Source organism: Urocitellus parryii, chromosome 3, assembly GCF_045843805.1.
Source record: "Urocitellus parryii isolate mUroPar1 chromosome 3, mUroPar1.hap1, whole genome shotgun sequence".
Classification (NCBI taxonomy): Eukaryota; Metazoa; Chordata; class Mammalia; order Rodentia; family Sciuridae; genus Urocitellus; species Urocitellus parryii.
Window position 1 is genome coordinate 150915225 of NC_135533.1, and position 27541 is coordinate 150942765.

At 44.7% G+C, this 27541-nt stretch overlaps 2 protein-coding genes across 5 annotated transcripts in view; one reads left to right on the forward strand and one right to left on the reverse strand.

The window, feature by feature from the left end:
- The window catches only part of Svop (SV2 related protein), an 81928-nt gene extending 78088 nt beyond the window's left edge, over positions 1-3840 (reverse strand). Inside the window, exon 1 of the mRNA XM_077795584.1 lies at positions 3633-3840. Coding sequence (XP_077651710.1) covers positions 3633-3667 — 35 coding nt within the window. The 5' untranslated portion in view covers positions 3668-3840. The remainder of the gene's footprint in view (positions 1-3632) is intronic.
- Positions 3841-26644: 22804 nt separating this feature from the next.
- Positions 26645-27541, forward strand: part of Usp30 (ubiquitin specific peptidase 30) — a 32390-nt gene continuing 31493 nt past the window's right edge. For 3 of the 4 annotated variants that reach the window (XM_026409193.2, XM_026409191.2, XM_026409192.2), the window contains exon 1: positions 26645-26804. In XM_026409193.2, the coding sequence (XP_026264978.1) occupies positions 26722-26804 (83 nt within the window). In that variant the 5' untranslated portion in view covers positions 26645-26721. Of the gene's footprint in view, positions 26805-27327; positions 27464-27541 lie in introns of all 4 variants that reach the window. The other variant, XM_026409194.2, reaches the window with a different exon arrangement.

Genomic DNA, 27541 nt, shown 5'->3' on the forward strand with positions numbered 1-27541 from the left:
GGATCACAAGTTCAAAGCCAGCCTCAGCAACTTAGTGAGCCCTGTCTCTAAAAAAAAAAAAAAAAAATTTAAAAGGGCTGGGGATGTGGCTCAGTGATTGAAGGCCCCTGGGTTCAATCCCTGATATCAAAAGGCAAAAAAAAATAAATAAATAAAAGCATGTGAAATGATTGAGGGACTGATTTTTACATAGTATATTATGCTATTAAATATTTCACATGAATTACATAATTGAAACTAATTTAGGCTTCAACTTAAATAACCACAGTTAGCTGGCAGCTACCATATCAGACACTGCAGCTCTAGACTGTGATATCCTGAAGGACAAGGACCATTCTGTCTTTTTTTTTTTTTTTTTTTTTTGGTACCAGGGATTGAACTCAGGAGCAGTGGACCACTGAGCCCCATCCCCAGCCCTACTTTGTATTTTATTTAGAGACAGGATCTCACTGAGTTGCTTGGCGCCTCACTTTTGCTGAGGCTGGCTCTGAACTCACGATCCTCCTGTCAGCCTCCCAAGCCACTGGGATGACAGGCGTGCGTGCGCCACCACACCCGGCCCATTCTGCCTTATTTAGCTGTAGAATCCTTTGCACTGAGGATGGTACCCAAGGAATCCATCCATCCATTCATCCAACTATTCACCCATCCATGCATGGATGTGGTCTGAAAAACTTGTTTTCAAGAGACCATTCTAGAAAAGAGGGACCTAAAAAGAAGTCTGACTTACACAAGGGCACATAATAAGGCAGAAGTGGATATAAAAAAACCTCTCAGCTGCCTGGATCTTCTGTACATGATCCTGTCCCCGAGTGAATAGCAGGTGGAAGACAAGGGTTATTTGCAGTCTCAAATGAACCACTCCAGAGCCGTGTGAAGGTGCCCCCAAATGCAAGGAAGGACTGTTTTCTCAGGCACCTTATCCCCTTTCCCCCCTTCCCATAACCCATAAACTACTTAGTGGCTTATAATCTATTAACACTTGGCCTCCCACAGGACTGTTCCAAAGTCCACTCCTGCCAACCCTCTCTGAGGCACTCGGAATTTTTTTTTTTAACCATATTGCTCTCAGGAAATCTGTTGCCTGCAATCTGTGCATAATATATGTAGGGTGTGGTTTAAAAACATCTAAGTCGTGATTTGTAACCCACTCAGATTCGCACAGCTGTTTCTTTAGCTTACTCTTTTTTTATATATATAAATTGAGGTCAGCACATTTCAGGGCTAATTTTGACTTCATTCAAATGTAGTTTGGGGTTTTCAAAGTACAATTTGGGGAGTCCAGCATTAGTGAACCTAGAGATTTTATTTTTTATAAATGATTTTTCAGATGTATTAATAGCAATAGCTGGTAAGGTGTTGGGTGCTTTGTATCAGCCAAGCATTGAGCGTTCTTTATCTTATTTGATCTTTATAATAATTCTAGGATTCAAGAATTATTATTATTGATATATATATATATATATATATATATATATATATATATTTTTTTTTTTTTTTTTTGGGGGGGGTTGTGGGGATTGAACCCAAGACTTGTGCATACGAAGCATGAACTCTATCACTGAGCTACATTCCCTACCCCAAGATACTGAGAAACTGAGTATCAGAAAGGCTAACCCACTCCACTAGAGTAACCCAGATGGGAAGTGGCAGGGTTAGGAGTTGAACCCAAGTCTGTCTGCTCACAGCCAATGTTCCCTCGAAGCATACAATTTGACCTCTCTAATAGACATTATGTCTATCAAACCTCAGAAAGGGGAGGGGGAACGTGGAGGGGGGAAGACGGTAGAAATGAGATGCACGTTATTACCCCTACGTATGGGTATGACTTCATGAATGGTGTGCACAACCAGAGAAATGAAAAGTTGTGCTCCATTTGAGTTTTAAAAAAAAAAATAAAATCATTTTTAAACAATTCAGAAAGAATAATCAAGAGACAACTCTGGGGATAGAACTGGGGTTCGGGAAGAGGGAGAATCACTTTTCATTCTAGTGTTTCTCTCTGAGCTTTACTATATTTATATATGTTATATAATCTATGCATATTTAAAACCAAATTAATTTTTTATTTTCAATAAGTAAAAAGCCTCTTCCTATTTTTACTCTGTGTGTGTGCGCGTGTGTGTTGCTGGGGATCAAATGCAGGGCCTTGTGCTTCCCCAGCAAGTGTTGCTCCATGAGCTCCACCCCCACACCTATTTTTACTCCTTTTAAATTGAGCATAGAATTGTTATGATGATATCTCTATATTAGTAGATTAAATATACATACATCTTCTGCAAAGTTCACATGGTCTGACATCGTTTGAAAACATATCCCATTAAATCTGGAGTTCCAATATATATTCTTATTCCAAATACCATGATTTTTCTCTCCATTTTTTGAACCATCTTTTACTTTAGGATAATAGTTTGGTTTTTGACCACACTGTTTATTTCCAATGAAAGTGGCATGTTTTCCTTGATCCATTTGCACTCAGACATTTTCATTTTTATATAGTCACATATCTAGACCTGATAAATAGGCATCCTTCAGCATTTATGAAATAAGGCTATAGATTCATAAGTCATGAGATTTGTGGACCAATTAATAAGCTCAAAATTTAAATTAATAAAGATTTTACATGAAAATTAATTTTACACTGATTAAGAAGGAAACATTACAACCCCTTTCAGTACTCGGAGCCTCAGAGACCTGTATCAGTCACACTAAAAGTCACTTGGGAGAATTCCTGGGGAGCTCAGAGGAGAATGCACACCATTTTTTAAAGAAAATACACTCATGCTAACCATCACGTAACCTTTCCATGCTTTTACCATCCAAACGGCCAGAGATTCTAAAAATCAAAACAAAACCCTCAGAAATGTTCTTTTTAAGGACCTCTCTCCTACTCTCGGAATTTGCTTAAAACGCCTCACCCTCTGCAGCAGGAAAAATCCCTAAGCCCCTCTGCAAGGCCCTAGCCTTCTCATTGCTTGGTGCACGGTCCCCCAAGATCCCTGGAGCAAATGTGGCATCCCTGAAAAATTCCCATCCTCAAAAAGAATGCCTGCCGGATGTCTCCGGGGTGAGTCCCACTCTAGCTGTGACATGTCTCTCATTCAGAAGGCGGCAGAGGCTTGGGCGGCCGTGCCCACAGCCCTCTCCATTCACACACCCCCAGGAACCACAGGACTCTGCCCAGAGCCTCTCCTCTGGGAAGGAGCCCTGGCTTCTCAAAAAACAGCCTGCGACCTCCTCTCCCGGCTTCCCACGACACCTGGCAGGAACCGCGGGGACCTCGCGGCGTCGCAGGGCTGGGGAGGACCGCTGTCACCGCACGGACCCATCCGTGCAGCCCCCATTCCCCCGCAGCAGCGGCGACAGCAGAGACCTCAGCGTCCCTGGAGCATCCGGAGCGAGTCAAGGAGAAAACCCGAGCCCACGGCTGGCTCTGGGCAGCGGCTGCCAGCGCAGGAAACGGACTGAGTCAGGGACCGCGCGCGGGGCTGCGGGGAAGGAAGATGGCTCGCCTCCTCGGGCCTCTGCGCTCCGCCGAGCGCGCTCCCCCTCCACCCTGGAGCCCCGCGGACAGGTCCCCGCCGCAGGTTTCGCGGTGACCCCGCCTGCCCGCGCCCGGGCCCGGCACTCACGGCAGCTGCCTGAGCTGGAACAGGTCCTCCTCCATGTCCGCGCTGCGCCAGGACCAGCCCTTCTCATGGCCCTTACATGGTCGTGGCGACGGCGAGCGCGCGGGTGTCGGCGCCGGGAGGCTTCCTCCCTCTCCCTCGGGCGGCAGCTGCTCCGGGGAGGGAGCCGCCGGGGACCGGCCCACGAGACAAAGCCACCGCCGCCGCCGCCACTGCCACCCGGAGACCGCGGCCGGGTGGGCGGAGAGGCGCGGGCGGAGGGCGGGGCCAGCGGCGAGGGCGGGGGCGGGGAGCGCGCGGAGGCGCAGCCTGCGGTGGGGCGGCGCGGGACCCCTGCGCTCCCGGCCCCCGACCAGGGCGCACCGCCTCTCCACGCCTTTATTTGCAGAGATGCACTGATGGGGTCACGATTGCATGCATTCTCGAAGCCCGGGCTGCGATAATAAATGCAGGGTAGGATTTCTTTTTTAAAGGTATCTACTCATTTAAGCACTGTTTTATGGAGCACCTGCTGTATGCCAGGCATGGCGATAGGCACGTAGTGTGTGATGGAACAAATTGGATAGATCCTTGTCAGCGCGGAGCTGAAGGTCTAGTGAATGCATCTAGGAGGAATGTGTGTTTAGCCTGCCAAAGGCCACGCACGCTTTCATTCCACAAGCTTTTGGGGCGTTTCTACAGCCTTGGCTCTGCAGGGTCCCTGCCCTCAAGGTTCTTCTAGTTGAGTTCAAAGTTCCTCCACCCACTAGAATTCCTGCCTCCCCTTATAACTCAAGCTCCATGCACTTTCAAGGATGCGTCTTAAGCACCTAGAACAGCGCCTGGCTCACAGAAGGTGCTGGGTAAACAAGTGCGGAGTGAATGGTTCTCAGTTCAGGTTACACAGAAAAAACTCAGGGCTTCATCCCAAACCGGATGGACCCAACTCTCTGGAGGCGGGGCCAGAGCCTGGGTATTTTTTTTTTTTTTTAAAGCTCACCAACAGCCCAGAGTGAAAACCTCTGGTCTAATGTGAATAAATGAAGACAAAAGAAATTACACAATAGGGAAGGACAAATGACCTGTGATGGTCACTATCAGGATGTATGAGATGGAAGAAGGAATGGGAGCACCCAAGGCAGCAAAGAAAGAGGAAAACTTTTTTTTTTCCCCTTCAGGGTTGACAAATTGGGATGAGAGGGTGTCTCAGGAAACCAATCCAAGAACTAGAAACAGCTTCACACCAAATGCATGTCAGAATTTCACACTGAGTCCAAAAAACAAAACCAAAAATGACAAACAAAACAACAAGTACCTTGAAAATCCAGGGTGGGGTGCATTGCAGACACACGGGGACGTGTCCCACCTACATTGTTCACATTGATCTTAGCAACAGTCCTCTGGAACAGGATTGCAGTTTTACAGATGAATATACAATTCTTACAGAGGGGAAATCCCTTGTTCAAAGCCACCCAGACAGATAAGGATTGATCTGAAATCAAAACCCAATCCATCTCCAGAAACTGCACCCTTCAGTGGTAGGCTTTCAGAGATTCTCCAAAGAGATCATCCTTCATGGATACAGTAGGAGAAATTTGAGTTGATGAAACATTGCATAGCTTGAAATAAGCTGAATGTTGAGGAAACCAATTACGAAACATCCATTATTATTCATCCAGCAAATATTTTTTTAAGAGAGAGAGATAATTTTAATATTTACTTTTTAGTTATCAGCGGACACAGTATCTTTGTTTGTATGTGGTGCTGAGGATCAAACCCGGGCCGCACACATGCCAGGCGAGCACACTACCGTTTGAGCCACATCCCCAGCCCATCCAGCAAATATTGATTGAGAAACATCTAGGTGTCTGACACAGTGACAGTTTGTAGCAACTTATCATGGCTACTTCTGACCTCATACTTGAGTGCCAGTCACAGTTTGCCCCACTCCTACTCATTTCTAAAGGAATCAGCCCCTCCTTGACTGAGAACTGCACCTGCTGTCCCATGACTGTCAGCCAGGGTGACTGGCTCAGAAGGGGGATGCTAACCCAAAGACATCCAACCCAGACAGTTGGCAATACCATTTTTGCATAGCTGGGAAAAGTGGGCAATCTGGTACCTTTTTCTTTTTCTTTTTTTTTCATCTACCTTTGTCTTTTTGTTGTGGCGTCTTCCTATGCTGTTCTCGAACTTGTGGGCTTAAATGATCCTCCTGCCCCAATCTCCTGAGTGCTGGGAATCATGGATTCTAATGTCTCTGAGTTACTATGTAACTCAGCCATTTCACCACTATCTGTAATCTTCAAAGAATTGAAAGCAAACACTCAAGCAGATCCTTGCCCACCAATGTTTTAGCAACATCATTCACCATAGCCAAAGGGTGGAAAGAACTCAAATGAACCCCAACAGATGCATGGGTAAACAAAATGTGCTTTATACACACAAAAGAATATTATTCAGTTGTATAAAAGAATTTAGTTTTAAATAACTCAATCAATAAATGGGCTGAGGATCTGAACAGACACTTCATAGAAGAAATACAATCAATCAACAAATATATGAAAAAATGTTCATCATCTCTAGTAATTAGAGAAATGCAAATTAAACTACACTGAGATTCCATCTCATCCAGTCAGAATGGCAATTATCAAGAATACAAGCAACAGTAAATGTTGGTGAGGATGTGGGGGAAAACAGCACACTCACACATTGCTAGTGGAACTGCAAATTGGTGCAACCACTCTGGAAAGCAGTATGGAACCACCATTTGACCCAGTCATCCCACTCCTCTGTTTAATACCCAAAGGACTTAAAACCAGCATATTACAGTGACACAGCCACATCAATGTTTACAGCAGCTCAATTCACAATAGTTAAACTATGGAACCAACTAGATGCCCTTCAACATACAAATGGATAAAGAAACTGTGGTATATATACACAATGGAATAGTACTCAGCCTTAAAGAAGAATGAAATTATGGCCTTTTCAGGTAAATGGATGGAGCTGGAGAATATCATGCTAACCAAAATAAGCCAATCCCAAAGAACCAAAGGCTGAATGTTTTCTCTGATACGTGGATGCTAATTCACAGTAAAGTGGGGGGCTAGGGAAGAATAGAGGTACTCCGGATTAGACAGACGGAAGTGAAGGAAGGCCAATCCAAAAAGACAGAGAGGGGGCTGGGGATGTGGCTCAAGCGGTAGCGCACTCGCCTGGCATGTGTGTGGCCCGGGTTCGATCCTCAGCACCACATACCAACAAAGATGTTGTGTCCGCCGAGAACTAAAAAATAAAAAAAAAGTTAAAAATTCTCTTTAAAAAAAAAAAAAGAAAGCAAAAAGACAGAGAGTAGGATCGGAGCCACCAAGGGCTGCGGGGAGAGAAGAATGGGAATTATTTAAAGAGTACTGAGGAACTGTGCTCCATGTGTGTAATATGAATTGTCATGCATTCTGCTGTCAATATAACAAATGAGAATTAAAAGAAAAACATTGCTTGTCTAAATAAACTTGTCTATTTAAAATCTGAAAAAAAATACAGAGTTTCTGTTTGGAGCAATGAAAGAGTTACAGGAATGCATGTGAATGTTCTTTATACCACAGAATTGTACACTTAAAAACTGCTTAAAGGAGCTGGGCGTGAGGGTGCACGCCTGACATCCCAGAGGCTTGGGAGGCTGAGGCAGGAGGACCGTGAGTTCAAAGCCAACCTCAGCAATGGCGAGACGCTAAGCAACTCAGTGAGACCCTGTCTCTAAATAAAATACCAAAAAGGGCTGGGGATGTGGCTCAATGGCTGAGTGACACTGAATTTAATCCCCCATAAAAAAACTGGTTAAAGGATATATAATACATGCAATTGTTATGGAAGAGAGTATAAAAGTTCCCCTCCAAAAATTGAAAAGAATTAACCTATGATCCAGCAATTCCATTGCTTAGTATGTATCCAAAAGAACTGAACACAGGGTCATAAAGAGATATCTGCCCACCGGTGTTCATCGCCAAGAGCGGGAAACAACTGAGATGTCCCCTGAAAATGAGTGGATACAGAAACCATGGTATACGCTTACAATGGAACATTATTTAGCTATAGAAAAGAAGGGAATCCTGTCATATGCTACATGTGTATCTGTGTTCAGGACATCCTGCTAAGTGAAATAAACCAGTCACAAGGATGTGGGGGAAAGGTACACTTATACATTGGTGGTGGGACTGCAAATCAGCCAAAGGAACCAAATGCTATGTCCCATTATAATGTTCCAATAAAAAAAGGAAATAAGGTGGTCACCAAAAGAGAAATACTGTATGATTCCTCAAAATCAGAAAGAATAGTAGTTACTATGAGCTGAAGAAAGGGGAATGGAGAGTTGTGTGTATAGAGGATTTCAGTTTTGCAGAACGAAGAAGTCCTACCAATCCATTGCACAACGAAGTGCATACAGCTGGCACTACTGTACTGTTCGTGGGCACAAATGGTTAAGAAGTTAATTTGTAGTGTAACCCCAGTGGCTCGGGTGGCTGAGACAGGAAGATCTCGAGTTCAAAGCCAGCCTCAGTAATTTAGCGAGGCCCTAAGCAAAGTCTCTGAATAAAATATATTTTTTTTAAATGGCTGTGGCTGTGGCTCAGTGATTAAGTGCCTCTGGGTTCAATTCCTGGTACCAAGGGAAAAAAAGAAAGAAAGAAAGAGGTGTTAATTTATGTGTGTATGTGATCAAACCCTCATGCACTTCAGGCAGGGGCTCTACCACTGAGCTACATCCCCAGCCCTAAGATGCAAATATGATGGTATGTTTTGCTTACTAAAATAAACAAAATGGTTAAAGAGTAATTTTACATTGTGCACATTTTGCCACAATTAAATTAATACCACTGGAAATGTTAGTCTGACCCATGAGCAAGCATTCTAGAAAGCATTAATGCGGTTGCTTTGCTCACTCATTTGTATTTCTCACCTCCACAACTTAACCACTAACTGTACCGCGTTTTTTGGGAGTCAGGGGTACCAGGGATTGAACTCACGGGCACTGGACCACTGAGCCATATCCCCAACCCTATTTTGTGTTTTATTTGGAGACAGGGTCTCACTGAATTGCTTAGGGCCTCCCTGTTGCTGAGGCTGGCTTTGAACTGGCAATCCTCCTGCCTCAGCCTCCCAAGCACCACAGCTCCGCTGCTTTTTAAAGTAATCTTTTAAATTTTATTTTTTCTATTTTTATGTTTTGGCAGTACTGGGGACAGAACCCAAGGCCTCGTGGGTGCTAGGCCAAGTGCCCTGCCACTGAGCTACACCCCAATCCTAAAGTGATCTTTATAAAGCTTGGCTTATGAAAACGTTTGCCATGTGAGGTCGCATCCCCCGGTAAGTTACCACACCAGTGCACCATCTCAGTGTCCTTCCCCTTTTAAAAAGACACCTCCATGAGATAACCTCTAAATATTCCAAACTAAGCAAATTATCCTTCTGCAGGTCGGTATTTCTGAAAACATTCACACACAATGTCTTTTTTTGCGGGGGAGGGGTGGTACCAGAGATTGAACCCAGGGGCCCTTAAACACTGAACCACATCCTCAGCTCCGCAGCCCCTGCCCCTTTTTTTTTAATGTCGAGACAGGGTCTTGCTGAGTTGTTGCTAAATTGCTGAGGCTGGTCTTGAACTTGTGAGCCTCCAGCCTCAGCCTCCTGAGCCGCTGGGATTACAGGCGTGCGCCATGGTGTCCGGCTGCACACCACATCTTTTCATGTGATTTTATAAGATCTTCAATATAAGATAACTCCCTTCTTGCACTAGATTTTTTCACCTTTATTATAATTTTGACCCCAAAATAAGAAAGTAGAGAGTTCCTTCCTATATTCACAATTTTCTGTCAAACATTGGCTAAGCCATCAGTACTCTGCCTGTTTTTAGCCCACGTTCACTCTGCAGTTCTACGAATCTGCAGAAGCAGAAATAACGGAATTGGAAAGTTGAAGGGCAAATCTGAGCTCTTTTGGAAAAGGAAAACCTCTCAGCCCTGAGAATAACCTTGAACCAGGAATTGGCTTCTGACTCACCGCCCTACCCCTGGTTGTCCCGAAGCCCAGAGCTCTGCACCGTGAGCCCTCCGTGAGTGCTTCAAACCCCATCCAAACACACCCCTCTCGTGTGCAGGCGAGGAGGGATCCAGGATCTAGGTTGATCTGCGGAAAGCTCCAGAGGGTTTATCTCGGGGCAGCTGAGTCCAAGGTACTTAAGTATTTTAGTATGTTCACAGGGTTGTGCGATGATCACATGAGCAACTCATCCCGGGTTGTCCAAGACGTTCTCAGTTTGACCACTGAAAACTCTACGTCCTAAAAACCTGGACCGTTGGTCAGCTCCATGTGACACAGACAGTGTTTCGAGTAGCCTGAAGGGTTCAAAGATTATTCTTGAATTTAAGAGTTAGTCAGTTGGATGTGGAAACCCATCTGTAATCCCAGCTACCTGGGAGATTCAGGTGGGAGGGTCATCTGAGCCCATGAGATCTAGACCAGAGCAACGTAACAAGATCCTGTCTCAAAGAGGAAAAAAAGTTAAAATTAATAAACTCAGGGCTGGGGCTGTGGCACAGTGGTGGACCACTTGCCTGTCATGTGTGAGGCACTGGGTTCCATTCTCAGCACCACATGTAAATAAATAAACAAATAAAATAAAGGTCCATCTACAACTAATAAAAAGTTATAAAAAAAGAAAGCATACAAGTACATTTTCATGACCTTGGGTTAGAGGATGTTTTTTAACACATGATCTCAAAAGCACAAGTAACAAAAGAAGGAGCAGGTACCCTGTACTAGGTTAAAAATTTTTATGTGGTATGTGAGACCATCAAACAGTGAAAAGACAGCAGGGCACAGGGCACACACCAGTAATGCCAGTGGCTCAGGAGGCTGAGGCAGGAGGACTGCAGTTCTAAGCCAGCCTCAGTAATTCAGCAAGGCCCTCAGCAACTCAATGAGACCCTGTCTCTAAATAAAATACAAAAAGGGCTGAGGATGTGGCTCAGTGGTTAAGCACCCCTGGTTTCAATCCCTGGTACAAAAAAAAAGTGGGGGAGAGACAACCCACAGAATGGAGAAAATATTTGCAAGTCATATATCCAATAGAATAAAAAAGACAGATAATGACTGGGATTGGCAAGGATGTGGGGAAACTGGAACTCGTGTACACTCCTAGTTTAAAATGCTGCAACCACTATGGAAAAACAACTTGGCTGTTACTCAAAAGTTGATACATAAGCCAGGCACAGTGGTGCACACCTGAAATCCCACTTATAATCTGGAGGCTGAGGCAGGAGGATTGCAAGCAAGGCCCTAAGCAATTTAGCAAGACCCTGACTCAAAATAAAACATACAAAAGGTCTGGGGATGTGCTCAGTGGTTAAGCACCCTGGGTTCAATCCCCAGTAAGAACAAAACAAAACAAAAAAAAAAAAAGTTGAAGCATAGGATTATCACATGCTCCAGCAATTCTACTCCTAGAAGTTTTCCCCAAGAGTAATAAAAATGTACTCCATGCAAAAATTATATGGAAATGTTCATAGTGTATATTTATTGATCATAGCAAAAAATTCAAAACAGATCCATTGTTACCATCTGATGAATAAACAGGATGTGGTACATCCATACAGTGAAATATTAATATGGCAAGAACAGGAGTTGAGGCACTGATTCTGGCCATAATGACGTGGATAAAACTTGCAAACATTGTGTGAAACAAACAGGGCACAGGAGGCCCCTAGATTTGATTTCATTTATATGAAACATACAGAAGAGGCAACCTCCCCAGAGACAGAAAGTAGCTGCTCAGGACTGGGGGTGAGGAGGGGACCCCGGGACCCACTGTAATGTATGTGAGGTGCTTTTAGAGGGAACATAAATAGTCTAAAGTGACATGTGATCATCACACCACCCTGAGAACAGATTAAAATACATCCAAGTGTATACTTCAAGGAAGTGAATTGGGTGATATGCAAATTACACATCAATAGATCCCAGCTTTTAAAAAGTAATGATTGTGTGTGTGTGTGGTGCTGGGGTTCAAATGCAGTGCCTCAGACACGCTGGGCGGGTGCTCTACCACTGAGTTGCATCCCCACCCCCAGTGTGTGACTTTTAAAATTTATTTCTAACATTTAATTTAAAAGATTTCCCTTGAGAGGATTATCAGCTCCTCGGGCAAAGGGGACATGCTGGGCCTGCCTTTCTCTCTGGACAGGAGCAGCTAAGGCCTCTCCAGTCTGCCCCAACCCGCTCAGGCTGCAGCCGGCCATGGCAAGGTTGGAACTGATATTCCCTGTGTCCTCTCTGGCAGCTTTTGAGGGTTGCCCCTGAAAACTGGCAGCACAGTATTCAGTACACAACAGGCACTGAAAGAGAACTTAGATGCATTGGTGCATGCCTATCATCCCAGTTTCTTACCAGGCTGAGGCAGGAGGATCTCAAGACAGAGGCCAGCCTCAGCAATTTAGCAAAACCCTGTCTCAAAATAGGGAATGAAAAGGGCTGGGGGGTGTAGCTCAGTGGTAGAGCACTTAGCATGCATTCAATCCCTAATACCAGGGGAAAATAATTAAGAGAACGTATTGCATTGACTTGTTCTTTTCTGCCTTAGACACATTGACTTATTCCCCTCCCCCTCCCCCACCTAGATTGGGGTGAGGCTGAGAGTTTCAATGCTAATAAACTCCATGGTGAGGCCGCTGATTGAGATTAACCACACAGAACCTCTATTCTAAAGTTAAAATTAGATGAGGTTATCAGCCAAGAGAACAGGGCCTGAGTGTGTCTGTACCTCGGATCTTGGAGACATCCTTGGACAGAATGGGACATTGTAAAGGCCGCTGTCTCCAGCCAGCCATGTATCCATCTGTCTGGGAGATGGGGCCATGCCAAAGGCCAGATGGCAAGGTGCCCTCCCCCACCCCAGCTCCTTAAAACAAAAGTGAATATTTTAAAATAGAGGCTGGAACGGAGATGGACAAGCTGCCTCTTACCCTGAAATACCGAAAATGAAAAATAAAAAATAAAGCATTTGCTGTGTACAAGCAGTCCCCCAATCAATCCTACCCTAAAGACTCTTTTTATCAAGTTGATATTCTACTAGTTGTGAAAGGGTACTTAATTTTAGAAAAAGAAGTCCATGATTTAAATTCGTCAAGAGAGATGTCTTTCTCCAACCCCGACTCCAACTCCCGTTTGGAGCTTTAATCAGATAAAAAACAAAACAAAACAAACAAACAAACAAAAGGGAAATAAATCTTTGGCACCGGTCTTGCTGGTGGGATGGCATCTCCATCTGGAGTCACTCCCAGGTCCCAGGCACTGCGCTGGGAGCTGTTAATTGCCTCCTGACTTTGCCTCAGAAGCCAACAGAAAGGAGAGCCTTGGTTAGGAGGTGAACCTTGTTGACAAATGTGAAGATGGAACCCCTGGGAGAGAGTTCCTCGGTTGCATATCAGTTGCTCCATGAAATACAGGACGTGTGATCTAGGGCTCGAGGACTGGAGAAGCCTAGAAAGACCTACTCCAGCCAGGGGCGGGGGACCACGCCTGTCATCCCAGCGGCTCAGGAGGCTGAGGCAGGAGGATCTCGAATTCAAAGCCAGGCTCAGCAAAAGCAAGGCCCTAAGCAACTTCATGAGATGCTATCTCTAAATAAAATACAAATCAGGGCTGGGGATGGGGCTCAGTGGTCAAGAGCTCCTAAATTCAATCCCCAGTGCAAAAAAGAAAAAAAAAAAGACGTAGTCCAAAACCCTCCTAATAAAACCATGATCTCTTGGACCATGCCTTTATAAATGGTCGCAGAATAAGCCAGAGAAGGAGGTGACTCAGTAACCTGTCCAGACCTAAGGGAGTGTCCATCAAGCAAAGCAGATCAATCCATTAGAGGAGCCATCGACAAGGAAATGGTGACTTCTCTCCGCGATGCCATGACTCAGAACTTGTGTTTTCATTTTCACTCATTCCAAGTATTTTCTGATTTACCTTATTATTTTATCCATTGGTTATTTAATTTCCACATTTCCCACTGTCCATTTGTTATTGATTTCTGATTTAATTTCATTGTGGTCAGAGAACATACTGTCTCTGATTTCCATCCCTTTTAAAGGTGTTGAGATCTGTTTTATATTTGAATATATGGTCTCTATGTTCCATGGACCACTGGACCAAGACTTTTGCTGCTGTTGATCAGAGGGTCCTATAAATGTCTGTTGGAAACAGTTGGTTTATAGTGTTGTTCAAGTCTTCTATTTCCCTGCTGATCTTCCCTCTGGTTGTCTGTTATTGAAAGTAGGGTATTGATGTCTCCAAACAATTACTGTTTAATTGTCTAATTGACTATTTCTTCCCTCAACTGCCTTTTATCCCCCCAGTGCAATATTCTGAGGCTCACCAGTTGGGGTGGCACATGCCTGTCATCCCAGCTGCTCAGGAGGCTGAGGCAGGAGGATCGTGAGTTCAGCTTTAGCAATTTCACAAGGCTCTAAGCCACTCAGCAAGACCATGACTCTAAATGAAATATTTTTCAAAAAAGGGTTGGGGATGTGGCTCTGTGGTTAAGCACCCCTGTGTTCAATCCCCAGTCCCCCCCACCGAAAATTTTGAGAGTCTGCTTTCAGTATATTTATGTTTACAATTGTTGTATCTTCTGGATAGATTGGCCCTTTTATCATAAAACATCCTTCTTTGTCTCTAGTAACCATTTTTGTCTTAAAGTTTATCTTGGCTGATACTAATATAGGCACTTCATCTCTTTTTTGGTGGTTGTTTGGTTGGTGTAACTTTCCCCATCTTTTCTCTTTCAACTTATTTGGGTCTGTAATCTAAAAGAGACTCTTGTAGATAGCATGCAGTTGGATCATGTTGTTTCATCTATCCTTCCAAGTCTCTGTCTTTTTACTAGTGAGTTTAGTCCCTTTAGAATTAATGTAAAACAAAATAAAATAAATGTAATGTGATCACCGATGGTATAGGATGTGCATAGCTATTCTGATATATTTTTTTCAATTTCTATGTCATTTTATTTTACTTTTCCATTACTGTCTTCTTTTGTGTTTAACATACACATTTTTCTGCTGTGGCTTTTCAGTTTGTCATTTCTTTCACTATAAATTTTGTGAGTTATTTTCTTAGTGGTTGTCCTGGATGTTAACATTCACACCTCAATTTCTCATAATCTAACTTGGATTAATATCAATTTAATTTCAATGGTATACAAAGACTTTGCCTTGTACAATTACTGCTATGTGCAGTTATTTATTTATTTATTTATTTATTTATTTATTTATTTATTTATTTATTTATGGTGGGTACTGGGGATTGAACCTAGAGGTCCTTTACCACTGAGCTACATCCAAGTCCTATTTTTTTTTTTTTTAATTTTGAGACAGGGGCTGGGGATATGGCTCAAGCAGTAGCATGCTTGCCTGGCATGTGTGAGGCCTGGGTTCGATCCTCAGCACCACATACAAACAAAGATGTTGTGTCCTCCAAGAAAACTAAAAAATAAATATTAAAATTCCCTCTCTCTCTAAAAAAAAAAAATGAGACAGGTTCACACTAAGATGCGTAGAACATTGTTTAATTGCTGAGGCTGGCCTCAAATTTGTAATCCTTCTGCCTCACCCTGTGAGGCACTGGGTTTGATCCTCAGTACCACATAAAAATTAACAAATGAAATAAAGATATTGCATCCATCTATAACTAAAAAATATTTTTAAAAAATAAAATAAAAGAAAAGAACTAACAAAAATGTATCACACCAATTGGGCATGGTGACACACATCTGTAATTTTAGCAACTCAGGAAGCTGATGCAGGAGGAACACAAGTTCAAGGCCAGTCTCAGCAACATATAGAAACTCTGTCTCAAAATAAAAAAAGTAAAGAGGGCTGGCGGTGTGACCCACTAGTAAAGTGCCTCTGAGTTCAATCCCTAGGACCCCCCCACCCACCCCGCCAAAGTCATCCCACTACACTCTGATCTCCATGGTTTCTGATGAGAAATCAGCTGTCAATCTTACTGAGCAGGATTCCTCCTATGTGAGAGAGGCTTCTCTCTGCTTTTAAATTTCTCTTTATTTTTGTCTTTTTACTGTTTAAATAGGTTTGTCTAAGTGTGGAGTTTTTTGCATTTACCCTCTTTTGAAATTCATTGAGTTTCCTTAATGTATGAATTGATGTTTTTCATAATTTATAAGTTTTGGACTTCCATTATTTCTTCAGATTTTCATCCTGACCTTTCTCTTTCTCTCTCTCTCTCTTTTTTTAATACCAGAGATGAACCCAGGGATGCTTAATCACAGAGCTACATTTCCAGTTCTTTTTTATTTTTTAATTTAAAAACAGGGTCTCACTAAGTTGTTTAGGTCCTCAGTAATTTGCTGAGACTGGCAATCTCCTGCCTCAGCCTCCTGAGCCACTGGGATTATAGGTGTGAACCACAACACCTGGCTTTCTTAAGAAAGAGAGAGAGAGAGAGAGAGAGAGAGAGAGAGAGAGAGAGAGAGAGAGAGAAACAGGACTCTGAGACATTGACTGAAGTATCATGATGCTTCTTCTCATGGCAAGTTGGCACAGAGAATGCATGAGGACACTTTAACTCTTGGCTTCTTAGGCTCTCCTTTGTCCATTTTTAGTTATTTCTCCCCAGTGAGGCACAGTCACCCAGTGCCCATCCAGCTCTCCCTTGCTCTAGTGCTATCTCTGTGGAGCTCAATGCACTGCAGTGGCTATGGCAGGAAATTGTATTGTGCATTTTGAGGTTTACAACATGGTGTTAGGAGATACATGCAGATGCAAAATCATTTACTATAGTGAGGCATGTTAACACATCCATCATCTCACGTAGTGACTCTTTTTTTTTTTTTTTTTTTTTGGCACTGGGGTTTGAATGCATGAGTGCTTTATCACTGACCTGTGTCCCTGGCTGTTTTTACTTTTTATTCTGAAACAGGGTCTCGATAAGCTGTTGAGGTCCTCACTGAGTTGCTGAGGCTAGCCTCAAATTTGCAATTCTCTGGCCTCAGCTTCCTGAGTTGCTGGGATTATGGGTATGTGCCCCATGCTCAGTTCACAGAGTGACTTTTTAAAAAATATTTTTGGTAGTTGTAGTTGGAAACAATGTCTTTATTTTATTTATTTATTTATTTTTATGTGGTGCTGAGGATCGAACCTAGTGCCTTGCACATGCTAGGTGAGCATTCCACTGCTGAGCCACAACCTCAGCCCTTCACATAGTGACTTTTTATGTATGACAAAAAGCAGCTAAAATCTACTTGTCCAACAAAAATCCCTAACACGATACAACTTCACTAATTTTGGACCTCATGTTTTCCTTTAGGCCTTTGAACTTGTTCATCCTACATGTGTGCTATTTTGTATCTTTTGACCTGCATCTATTTCCTCTCCCTACCCGCACCTGTGGTCACCACTGTTTTGTTCTCTATTTCTATGTTTATGAACTCTTTTTAAAATGTATATATTCCAGCCAGGTATGGTGGCTCACACCTGTCATCCAAGAGGCTCAGGAGGCTGAGGCAGGAAGATCTCAAGTTCAAAGCCAGCCTCAGCAACTTAGCAAGACACTTAGCAACTCAGCAAGACCCTGTCTTTAAATAAAATATTAAAAAGGGCTAGAGATGTGGCTCAGTGGTTAAGCACCCCTGGGTTCAATCCTCAGTACCAAAAAAAAGTACATATTCTCTATATAAGTGACATCATGCAATATTTTTCTTCCTGTGTCTGTCTTATTTCAATTAGCATAATGTCCTCCAGGTCCACCTGTGCTGTAGCAAATGGCAGGATGTACTATTTTTAAGGCTGAATAACATTACATTTTATGTATATCTGCGCATTTCTGGATCTGTTCTCCTGGTGGGCATTTAGGTTGTTTCCATCTCTTGCTTATTGTGAATAATGCTTCACGAACACGAGATTCCTGGTATCTTTATGAGGAAGTGATTTCTCTCCCGTGGGTATATACCTAGAAGAGGGATGGGCGGGTCAGATGGTAGGTCTATTTTTAATTTCTTTAGGATGCACCATACTGTTTTCCACAAGGGCTGCACCAAACTTCATCCCAACCAGCCACATGGAGAAGGAGCAGATGGCAATACAGGAAGCCAGAGAGATTCAGGGACTGGGTTCAATTTTTAATTAATTTATTGTTTATGACAATTTGCTCTTTTGAGAGCTCAGGCAATGGGGTTGGTATTAATGCCTTCAGACAATGATGCCCCCATGATCTACTGACCTAGCATTAAGTCCCTCCTCTTTTTGGGGCAGTACCAAGAATTGTACTCAGGGGCCCTTGACCACTGAGCCCCGTCCCCAGCCCTATTTTGTATTTTATTTAGAGACAGGGTCTCACTGAGTTGTTGCTGTGGCTGGCTTTGAACTCTCCATCCTCCTGCCTCAGCCTCTCCGGGTGGCTGGGATGACAGGCGTGTGCTACTGTGCTGTTGAGGGCCACAGCCGAGTCAGGACGACGCATGGCATTTTTGCCAGAAGTAGTGGTTGAGAGGTGACGCCAGCGAGCCATTAAGATGATGACTTTTGAGTTCTCTCGGAGTTCCCGTTGAGTTCCGGTTGAGCTCTCGCGGGGATTCCTGAAGAGTTCGAGTTGGTGGGTGAAGTTCCGGTGGACGGAGTTCCGGTTGGTGTGTGGTGTGTTCCTGGAGGAGCCGCGTGGGTGGCGTTTGGGAGAGTTCCCGGGAGTGCGCTGGTGGAGTTCAGAAATAAAGTTTGTTCCTGCTTGAGTGGCTCGTGATTTGTGCCCAACCAGACTGCGGCAAGGTGCCTGGCTAGGAATGTCAATTTTGATATGATCCTCCTTTTTCAAGTTTTAAATTTTAAAGTACTTTCAGAATAAATAACGCATGCACATAGAATAAAATTCACGATGGACCAAAGCAGGTTCTTCCCTGTCCCCTCTCACATACTATTCCCAGCTTCTTGATTATCCTTATAATTAGGAGCACTTAATTATGTGTTATCTCACACAAATGTAGCATTCTTTCCATCATCATTCTACCCTTTTCTCTTTTTAAAAAAATTTTTTAGTTGTTAATGGACTTTTATTTTATTCATTTTTTTTTAAATATATATTTTAGTTGTAGATAAACACATGGTATCTTTATTTATTTTTATGTGGTTCCGAGGACGGAGCCCAGTGCCTCACATGTGCTAGGCAAACACTTTGCCACTGAGCCACAACCCCAGTCCCCTACCCCTTACTCTTTTCTCTTAACAGTGCATCTCAGGTTCTTCCTTAACAGCATACAACAGCACATAAAGAGTTGGCTTGTTTCTATCACTACCTAGTACCCTGCTGTGTCTGTATATTCTAATTTTGCAGGATATTTAAATTGATTCCAGTTTCTTACTGTTGTAAACAATGGTGCAGTGCCTTCTGCTCAATGGTGAAAGATTAAAATCATATCCTTTAGGATAAGGAACCAGCTGAGGATGCCCACTTTCATAACTTCTATTCAACACAATACTAGAAGTACTAACTAAAGCAATTAGATAAGAAAAAGAAATAAAAAGCATCCAAATTAAGGAGAAGGTAAAACTGTCTCAGTTCCCAAAGATATAGTCCTATGGGTACAAAACCCTAAAGACTACACACACACACACACACACACACACACACACTAGAATTAACAAATGAATTCAGCAAAGTAGTAGGATACAAAGTCAACACACAAAAATCAATTGCATTTATGTACACTAATAATGAACAATCTCAAAAGGAAGTTGCAAAAACAATTGGATGTATAATAGCATCAAAAAGAATAAAATGCTTAGGAATTAAACAAGGAGATGGAAAGTTTACACAGTGAAAACCAGAAAACATTGCTCAAATAAACTAAGTAAGGCACAAAGAAATGGAAACAGCCCATGTTCATGGATTAGAAAACTGTCAAAATGTCAATAGTACCAAAGGTCGTCTACAGATTCAATGCAATCCCTACCAAAATATCCTGATTTTTTTTTTTTTTGCTAAAATAGGAAAACCCCAAATTCGCATGGGATCGTAAGGGACCCCAAATAGCCAACACAGTCTTACAAGGCTGGAGGTTCATGCTTAACAACATACTATAAAACTGTAGTGATCCAAACGGTGTAGCCCTGGCATAGAGGTAGACACACTGACCTTATAGACAACAAGCTGGAGACCCAGGGATTGCAGTTCAAGTCCAAAGGGAGTCTGCAAGCACTGTCCTTTCTTGCTTGGGGAAGTCAGTCTTTGGTTCCATTCAGGCCTTCAGCTGAAGGATGTGGCCCACCCACATTATGGAGGCTAATTTGCTTAGTCAAAGTCCACGGATTTAAATGTTAATCTCATGTAAAAACACCCTCAGCAGATATCCCTGAATAACATCTGGCCAAAGATCTGAGCACCCTGGTCCAGCCACAGTGACACTTAGAATCATCCCTCACACCCAAGGATAAAGATGAATTCCCTAAGTTCACACAACCGGGCTGCTGGAAGTTCTGATCTAGATCTAGGACCAAGGATTTCTTTATTTCAGCTCAGTGATTAGGTGGCCACACATTTGGGGACAGTCTCAGTGCACACCTGTTATCCCTGTACAATTAATAATGCCACCTTTTGATGGGCACGGTGGGGCACCCTGTCATACCAGTGGCTTGGGAGGTTGAGGCAGGAGGATGGCAAGTTCAAAGCCAGCCTCAGCAATAGCGAGGGCTAAGTAACTCAGTGAGACCCTGACTCTAAATAAAATACAAAATAGGGCTGGGGATGGGGCTCAGTGGCCGAGTGCCAGTTTTGATTCAATCCCTGGTATCCCTCCATCCAAAAAATATCATAATGCCATTTTTTTATTCCCCCAAGCATCCGATTTGAACAATAAAGGTGACCACTTTTTAACCGATGGACCCTTTTCAATGCCACTCGACATGTTTTAGCCTGAGACGTGATGTTTAGTCTACACTTTGTCCACTCTGGCCCTGAAATTCACTCATCAACCTGTTTGGGGAGGAGGATGAATCAGTCCCCAAAATGTGACACTGACATGATGAAGGACAAGGTCAGAGGATCGTTGGGGGAGAAAACCCCACAGCAACTACAGGAGAACGAAGTGGAGTCTGTCTGTCCGCTGGGCGAGGTTGCTTCGAATGTTTTCCGACCCATTTGCTGGGTTTTGTTTTGGCCTTCAAAACAACCACTTAAGGAAAACATAAATAAAAATTCTGGTAGTGTTTGAAACAACCTGTTATTATTCTCCCTGCTTGTGGACAAAAGGAAGTATCTTACATGTGTGGCAGCATCTTGTTTTTCTAGGATAGACATAAGACCCAAAGCTGAGGACAAAAAGTACCCAGCGTATTATTATTCTTTCTTTTTTTAATATTTGCTTTTTAGTTATTGGCGGACACAACATCTTTGTTGGTATGTGGTGCTGAGGATCGAACCCGGGCTGCATGCATGCCAGACGAGCGCGCTACCGCTTGAGCCACATCCCCAGCCCCTTATTATTCTTTCTTTTCTGTACTAGGGGTTGAACCCAGGGACACATTATCACTGAGCCACATTCCCAGTCCTTTTAAATTTTTTTTTGTTTTTGTTTTAGGTGGACACACAATATCTTTATTTATTTTTATGTGGTGCTGAGGATCGAACCCAGTGCCTCACGCATGCCAGCACGCTACCACTTGAGCCACATCCCCAGCCCTCCCAGTCCTTTTTTATTTTGCATTTTGAGACAGGGACTCACTAAATTGCTGAGGGTCTTGCTAAATTGCCTAGGCTGTCCTTGAACCCAAGATTTTCCTCTCTCTTGCGTTGTTTGGATTACAGGTGTGCACCACCATGTGCCCAGTTCCCAAATGCTGCAGTTTAGAGTAGTGTTGACAATCAGAGATCGTCATTTGGACCAGACTTCCCTTCTCAGGGGCTCAGAGAGTGGTTGGGTAGGGCCGGCTATGGTGGCACTCAAAGGTAATCACAGTGGCTGGGAGGCTGAGGCAGGAGGATTGCCAGTTGAAACCCAGCCTCAGCAAAAGTGAGGCCCTAAGCAACTTAGTGAGACCCTGTCTCCAAATAAAATACAAAATAGGGCTGGGGATGGGGCTCAGTGACTGAGTGCCCCTGAGTTCAATCCCTGGTACACCCTCCCCTGTCCCCACAAAAAAAAAAATAGAGTGATTTGGGTAGGTGTGGTGTTTGAGAATGACAACCCAGGTCTCTACCAATGCAGAGTCCCTCAAAAAAGAGGAAAACATTGTCTCTTGCCTCACAAGCTACATTAAGTCCTAAAGACCCACTGTTTGTTGGAAAGCAATGTGCTCCTCACAGGCTACCTGAGGTAGGGTAGAAAAGAAACAGAAAAAAGAAGTATAGAAAGGACACTGATCTGCAAGTCTTGTGTGAAGACTCCCCCCACCCCCACAGCCAGTTCCCTCCCCCACACCTGGGACTCCCAAACTTCTAGGAAATCCATAAACCTTCACCCACAATCTTAAAGTTAATGGAAACTCACTCACTCATGAAAATTGCCCCATGAATTGCACTACAAGCTAGTCCACACATATTTTGTAGAAGAGGCTGAGCAAAAGAAGATACAAAGCCTCTATGTGTAGAATACTTTTGCAGAAACCTATAACGTAGGGTGCTTTTCCCATGTATGATCGGGTAAGGGTGAAGATGTCGACCTAAGGTCCTGAGAATTGTCAGACTGCCACAGACTGTCTTGAGATCCCCAGACTGCTGTCCCCTGCACATACCTTCCCACACCCGCCCCTTCAGGACCCCAGAACACATGCCGTTCTTGAGATAGCCCTCCTTCTCCACTGAATGCGTCTCTGCTTTCCTAAGGGAATCTCTCTGTGTGTCCCCGACACATCCCTGAATTCATTTCTGTGATGTTGGTTAAGACCTCCACTTGTCCCGGGTTGAGGTCCCCTCTCTGGAAACTCCGCAAACCTCCTCCAGCGACGTGCCTGTCACAACAGGACAATGATCACTTTCAAACATATTTTAAAGGTACCCGTGGGATTCTGGATATCACTGGTGGCTTCGGTCTGACCCCAGGGATCATGTTTCTGAAGCTTTATTTCTGAGGTGCTGGAGAGATGGAGGAGAGGATGGAAAGGTCAGAGTTGAGCGTTGACATGGTGTCTTTATGAAATGCCCATCATCAATGGTACTTCTTTGTCCGGGCCACTGTTGCCTCTAGAGAAGACCTTTGAACCACATTTGTGTTTTAAAAAAAAAAAAATAATGCCGGGTGTGGCCATGCATGCCTGTGATCCCAGAGGATCAGGAGGCTGAGGCAGGAGGATCCAAAGTTCAAGGCCAGCCTTAGAAATTTGGTGAGGCCCTAAGCAACTTAGTGAGACTCTGTCTCAAAATAAAAAATAAAAAGGGCTGGGGATGTGACTCAGTGGTTAAGCACCCCTCGGTTCAATCCCTGGAACCAAGTAGATAAATAATTAAAAATAACCACGACAGGGCTGGGAATGCAGCTCTGTGGTAGAGCATGTGTGATTCAATCTGCAGCACCCACAAAATAAAAAATGGGGTTAGGTGTGTAGCTCATTGGTAAAGTGCTTGCCTAACATGTGCAAGGCCTGGATTCAACCCCCAGGACTGCAATAAATTCGTTAACTAATTAATTAACAGAATAGTAATTAACCATTGAAATGAAATCAATCTCTGAAAGTGGCTATCACCTTGTATTCTGAAAGGACCTATTCCTTGTAGTGAAGGAAGGGAGGTACGGCTTCATACAGATGGGGCAACTAGAGAAATACCACTCTGGATTTTCATCCTGAGCAGTTGAGGTTGCTAAATAAAACCATTTACTGAAAGGCCAATCCCAGCAGCTGAAAAATCTCCAAGGCTCTAACGAATGACCCTGTTATCTCTGAAGATCACCCCCAACCTCTGCCTGCCTGCCAGGGGTCAGACTCGGTTCCTTGCTGCGTCTTTCTGTGTAAGAACATCTATGAATTGCCCACACCCCTCAAGGGTGTCAGAAGGTAGGAGACAGGGTTAGTTTTCGGATTGTCCTCAATTTTGTCCATATTATTGGATATTATCCAATGTGGACGAGAGTGACTACTCACGTGGTCATCGCAAGAATTAAATAAGGCAGGCTCTGTGCTTAAAATATGGGTGGGTGGATTGACTATAAATGCCATGGTCTGAAATGGTCTGGGCTGTGGCGCTCTGAGCAGATTTGCAAACGGGGTGGCGAACACGGTGGTCAACAGGGTGGTCCTCAGAGTGTAGACTGCAGGCTCCCTGAGGGGACCCCAGGCCCTTTCAGCAAGTTGTGGAGGGAAAAATTATTTTCATAATCATACAAAGACATTATTTGCCTTTTTACTCTCACCCACTCAGGAGTGATACTGGAATTTTCCATAAGCCACACACATGTGATAAGATCCTGAATCCAAAGTCTGAGAGAATGTGTGTCTTCCTATTCTTGGGTTTTAAACTATTCTCAGTTTTCATTAGCAGTTGCCAAAGAGTTGGAGGAGAGTGGACGGGTTGACTCAAAGGGGCAGGGATAATTTGGGGGCAGTGGTGAGTCTATATTTTGATTGTGGTGGTGGTTACATGGCTGTGTGAATTTGCCCAAACGCATCAAACTGTACACTGAACATGGGTGAATTTTACTATGTAAATTAATATCTCACTTCAAAAGTAAAAATTATTTCTCAATTTCTTCCTTCCTTTCCTCTTTCTTTTTTTCTTCATATTGGGGATTGAACCTGGGAGTGCTTACCCACTGAGCCATACCCCCAGCCTTTTTTTTTTTTTTGGTATGTTTATTTTGAGACAGGGTCTTACTAAGTTGTTTAGGCCCTTGCTAAGTTGCTGAGGCTAGCTTTGAACTTGTGATCCTCCTGCCTCACCCTCCTGAGCCTCTGGGGTTACACACGTAGGCCACCCTGCCTAAATCTCAATCTCAATTTCTTAATTTTTTTAATATTTATTTTTTAGTTGTAGTTGGACACAATTTTATTTTACTTATTTATTTTTATGTGGTGCTGAGGATCGAACCCAGGGCCTCGCACATGCTAGGTGAGCGCTCTACCGCTGAGCCACAACCCCAGCCCCTCAATTTCAATTTCTAATAGGATAAATATAATGAATTAGAACCCACAGGTACAAAAGCTCTCAGTTTTTACAAAGGACTCCTGAGACCAACACCTTTGAGAACCTAACTGCATTAACAAATGTCTTTCTTTTGGCACTGGGGATTGAATCCAGCGTTGCTTTGCCACTGAGCTAACTCTTCAGTCCTTTTTATTTTCTGTTTTGAGACAGGGTCTCCCTGAATTGCAGAAGCTGCCCTTGAACTTGCAATTTCCCGCCTCAGCCTCCTGATTCACTGGGATCACAGACACGTGCAGTATGCCCAGCAGGTGTAGATTTCTTTGGGGAAGCAGTTGGAACTCAGTCTGGAGTTGAGGAAAGTGATTAAAAAGGAGGTCAAAACTTCTCTGGCCTTCATGCTCTATAAAGTGTATTGCCAACGTGGAGGCCACTAACCACCTGTGGCTTCTAAGCACATGAAAATTAAGTAGCTCATGGGCTGGGGATGTAGCTCAGTGGTGCACATGCTCAGCAAGTTCAAAGGTTCCATTGCTAGCAACACACACACACACACACACACACACACACACAGCCTAAATTGAGACGGTCCAAAAAGACTATAAATTATCTCACTAATGATTTTATATGGAAATGACAATATTTTAGATCCAGAAAATTTTACCATTAAAATTTATTTTCACCCCTTGTTTTTTTACCTTGATTTAATTACTGAAAAATTGAGAATTGCTTATCAGCCCCTATTCTATTCCTGTTGGACACTGCTTTTCTGGAGATAGCCAGACTTGACTGCCAAACTCCATCCCACCTCTTACAAGCTGCATCAAAGTCTTACTACATCCCCAAATTTCTTGGATTTTCTGGAATGTAAAATGTGGGTAATGTTGAATTTGTTATGAAGATTAAATGCAGTCGTACTTGGCAACATGTACTGAGCACTTAAGGGAACAGGAAGTTTGGGGCTAAGTTTCCTATAGGCACCTCAGTTTCCCTATTGGCACCCTCGGAAATCGTCCACGTGCTCATGAAAGGTCCTTCCTCTGTAGCCCATTTCCACCCTGTGACAATATAATGGCAGTGTTACCAGGAATTCGTCCTGTGAACCTTGGCTCTTGTGTTCTAAGGAGAGATTTAGAGCAAGACGCGAAACGCAGCTAAAGTGTAGCTAGCAGCCGGATGCGGTGACCATGCCTGTAATCTCAGCAGCTAAGAGGCTGAGGAAGGAGGATCTCAAATTGGAGGCCAGCCTCAGCAATTTTGGGAGGCCTTTAGCAACTTAACGAGACCCTGTCTCAAGATAAAAAATTAAAAGGCTGGGGGTGTGGCTCAGTGGTTAAGTGCCCCTGGATTCAACCCCTGGTGGTGGTGGTAATAGTAGTAGTAGTAGTAATAATAATAATAATAATAATAATAATAATAAAGTGAAGCTAGCGAAGTCGATGGCGGAAGTGGGAGCAGGCCCTCGGAGTAAATTACAAATACAGTAAGGTTAAATGAGACGCTAAGGAACGCAGGGAGTCTCCCGCTGGGATTCCTGGACCCTGGGAATACAGGATGCTCGGCGCGTACCTCCAGGCCTCGCGCGGAGGCCGCCTCCACTGCCGGACCGGCCCTCCCTCTCCACACTGAACATATGGCCCAGGGTCCCTCCTGAAACTGGGTCGGTCATCTGCATTTGTGAATGGAGTCTGGTTAAAATGTGAAAAGGAAGCGGTCCGGAGCAGGTGGGCCTCCCTTAGCAACAGTCCTCCGCTCCCGTTGCTAAGGGGGACAGGAAAAACAAAGAAGTGATCCGTGGGCTATTGCTCTCCGGTGGCCGCCACTTCCGGTTCTCCCGGGGAGCTCGTCCTTCGCCCTCGTTTCCCCCGAAGAGCTGCGATTGTGGCCGTGGGTTCCGCCGCCGCGGGAGCCTGGGGAGCCCTCCGGCGGGCGGCGGCGGCGGAGTCGGCGGGGCAGCGGCGGGCAGCGGCTGGCCTCTGGCGCGGCCGCGATGTTGAGCTCCCGGGCCGAGGCTGCGCTGACGGCGGCTGACAGGGCAATCCAGCGCTTCCTGCGGACCGGGGCGGCCGTCAGGTGAGCTTCGCCGGCGGGGGCGGGGCGAGCGGGAGGCCGGGACCGAGGCTGCAGCCGGAGCCGGCGGGGCCTTTTCACGCCCTGGTCGGGTCCTCCGGGGGCCCGGGTGGACGCTCCCCAGGCCTCTGCGTCCTGACGCGGGGGGAGGCCCTGGCGCCGAGGCGGGCGGGGTGACAGGCCTATCAGGGCCTCCAGCCCTGCGGCGACACCGGTTCCGTTTGCGTCCCCAGTTCTGTCGCTGTCCCCACCCCGCGCCATTGCCACCACGCTGCCAGCGTCCCCGACTTCGAGGGCCCCCCAGTCTTGTCTAGGCCCCGGTGCCCCCGAGCCCTCTAAAGCCCCCGAGGCCTGCGAGGCCCCTCGATCCTGAGCCCCCCACTCATACCGGTCCCTGGATGCCGGGTTCTCTGCCAACCCCAGTCCTCGGTAGCTCCCACGGTCTTACCAGTGCCTCAGGCCCGCCAGACCCCCCCCTCCATTTTGACCATACTCCTGTTAATGTCAGACCCCCCAATTCTGCTAGGGGTCCCCACTTCTGAGTCCTCAATCCTATTCGTGGGACTGAAGACCCTTGGGAAGGCTCCTAAACCAGACCAGGCCCCTTGATCGGTGAAGATTGCCTGGTCCTGCTGAGGCTTAAGGACCCCCGCCCTTTCCTGGTATGACACCTGTGTCCCCAGTCCTGTCATCGTGTCTGTCTGTCTTATCCGCTCTCTCCAGGGTGCCAGGCTTCAGAG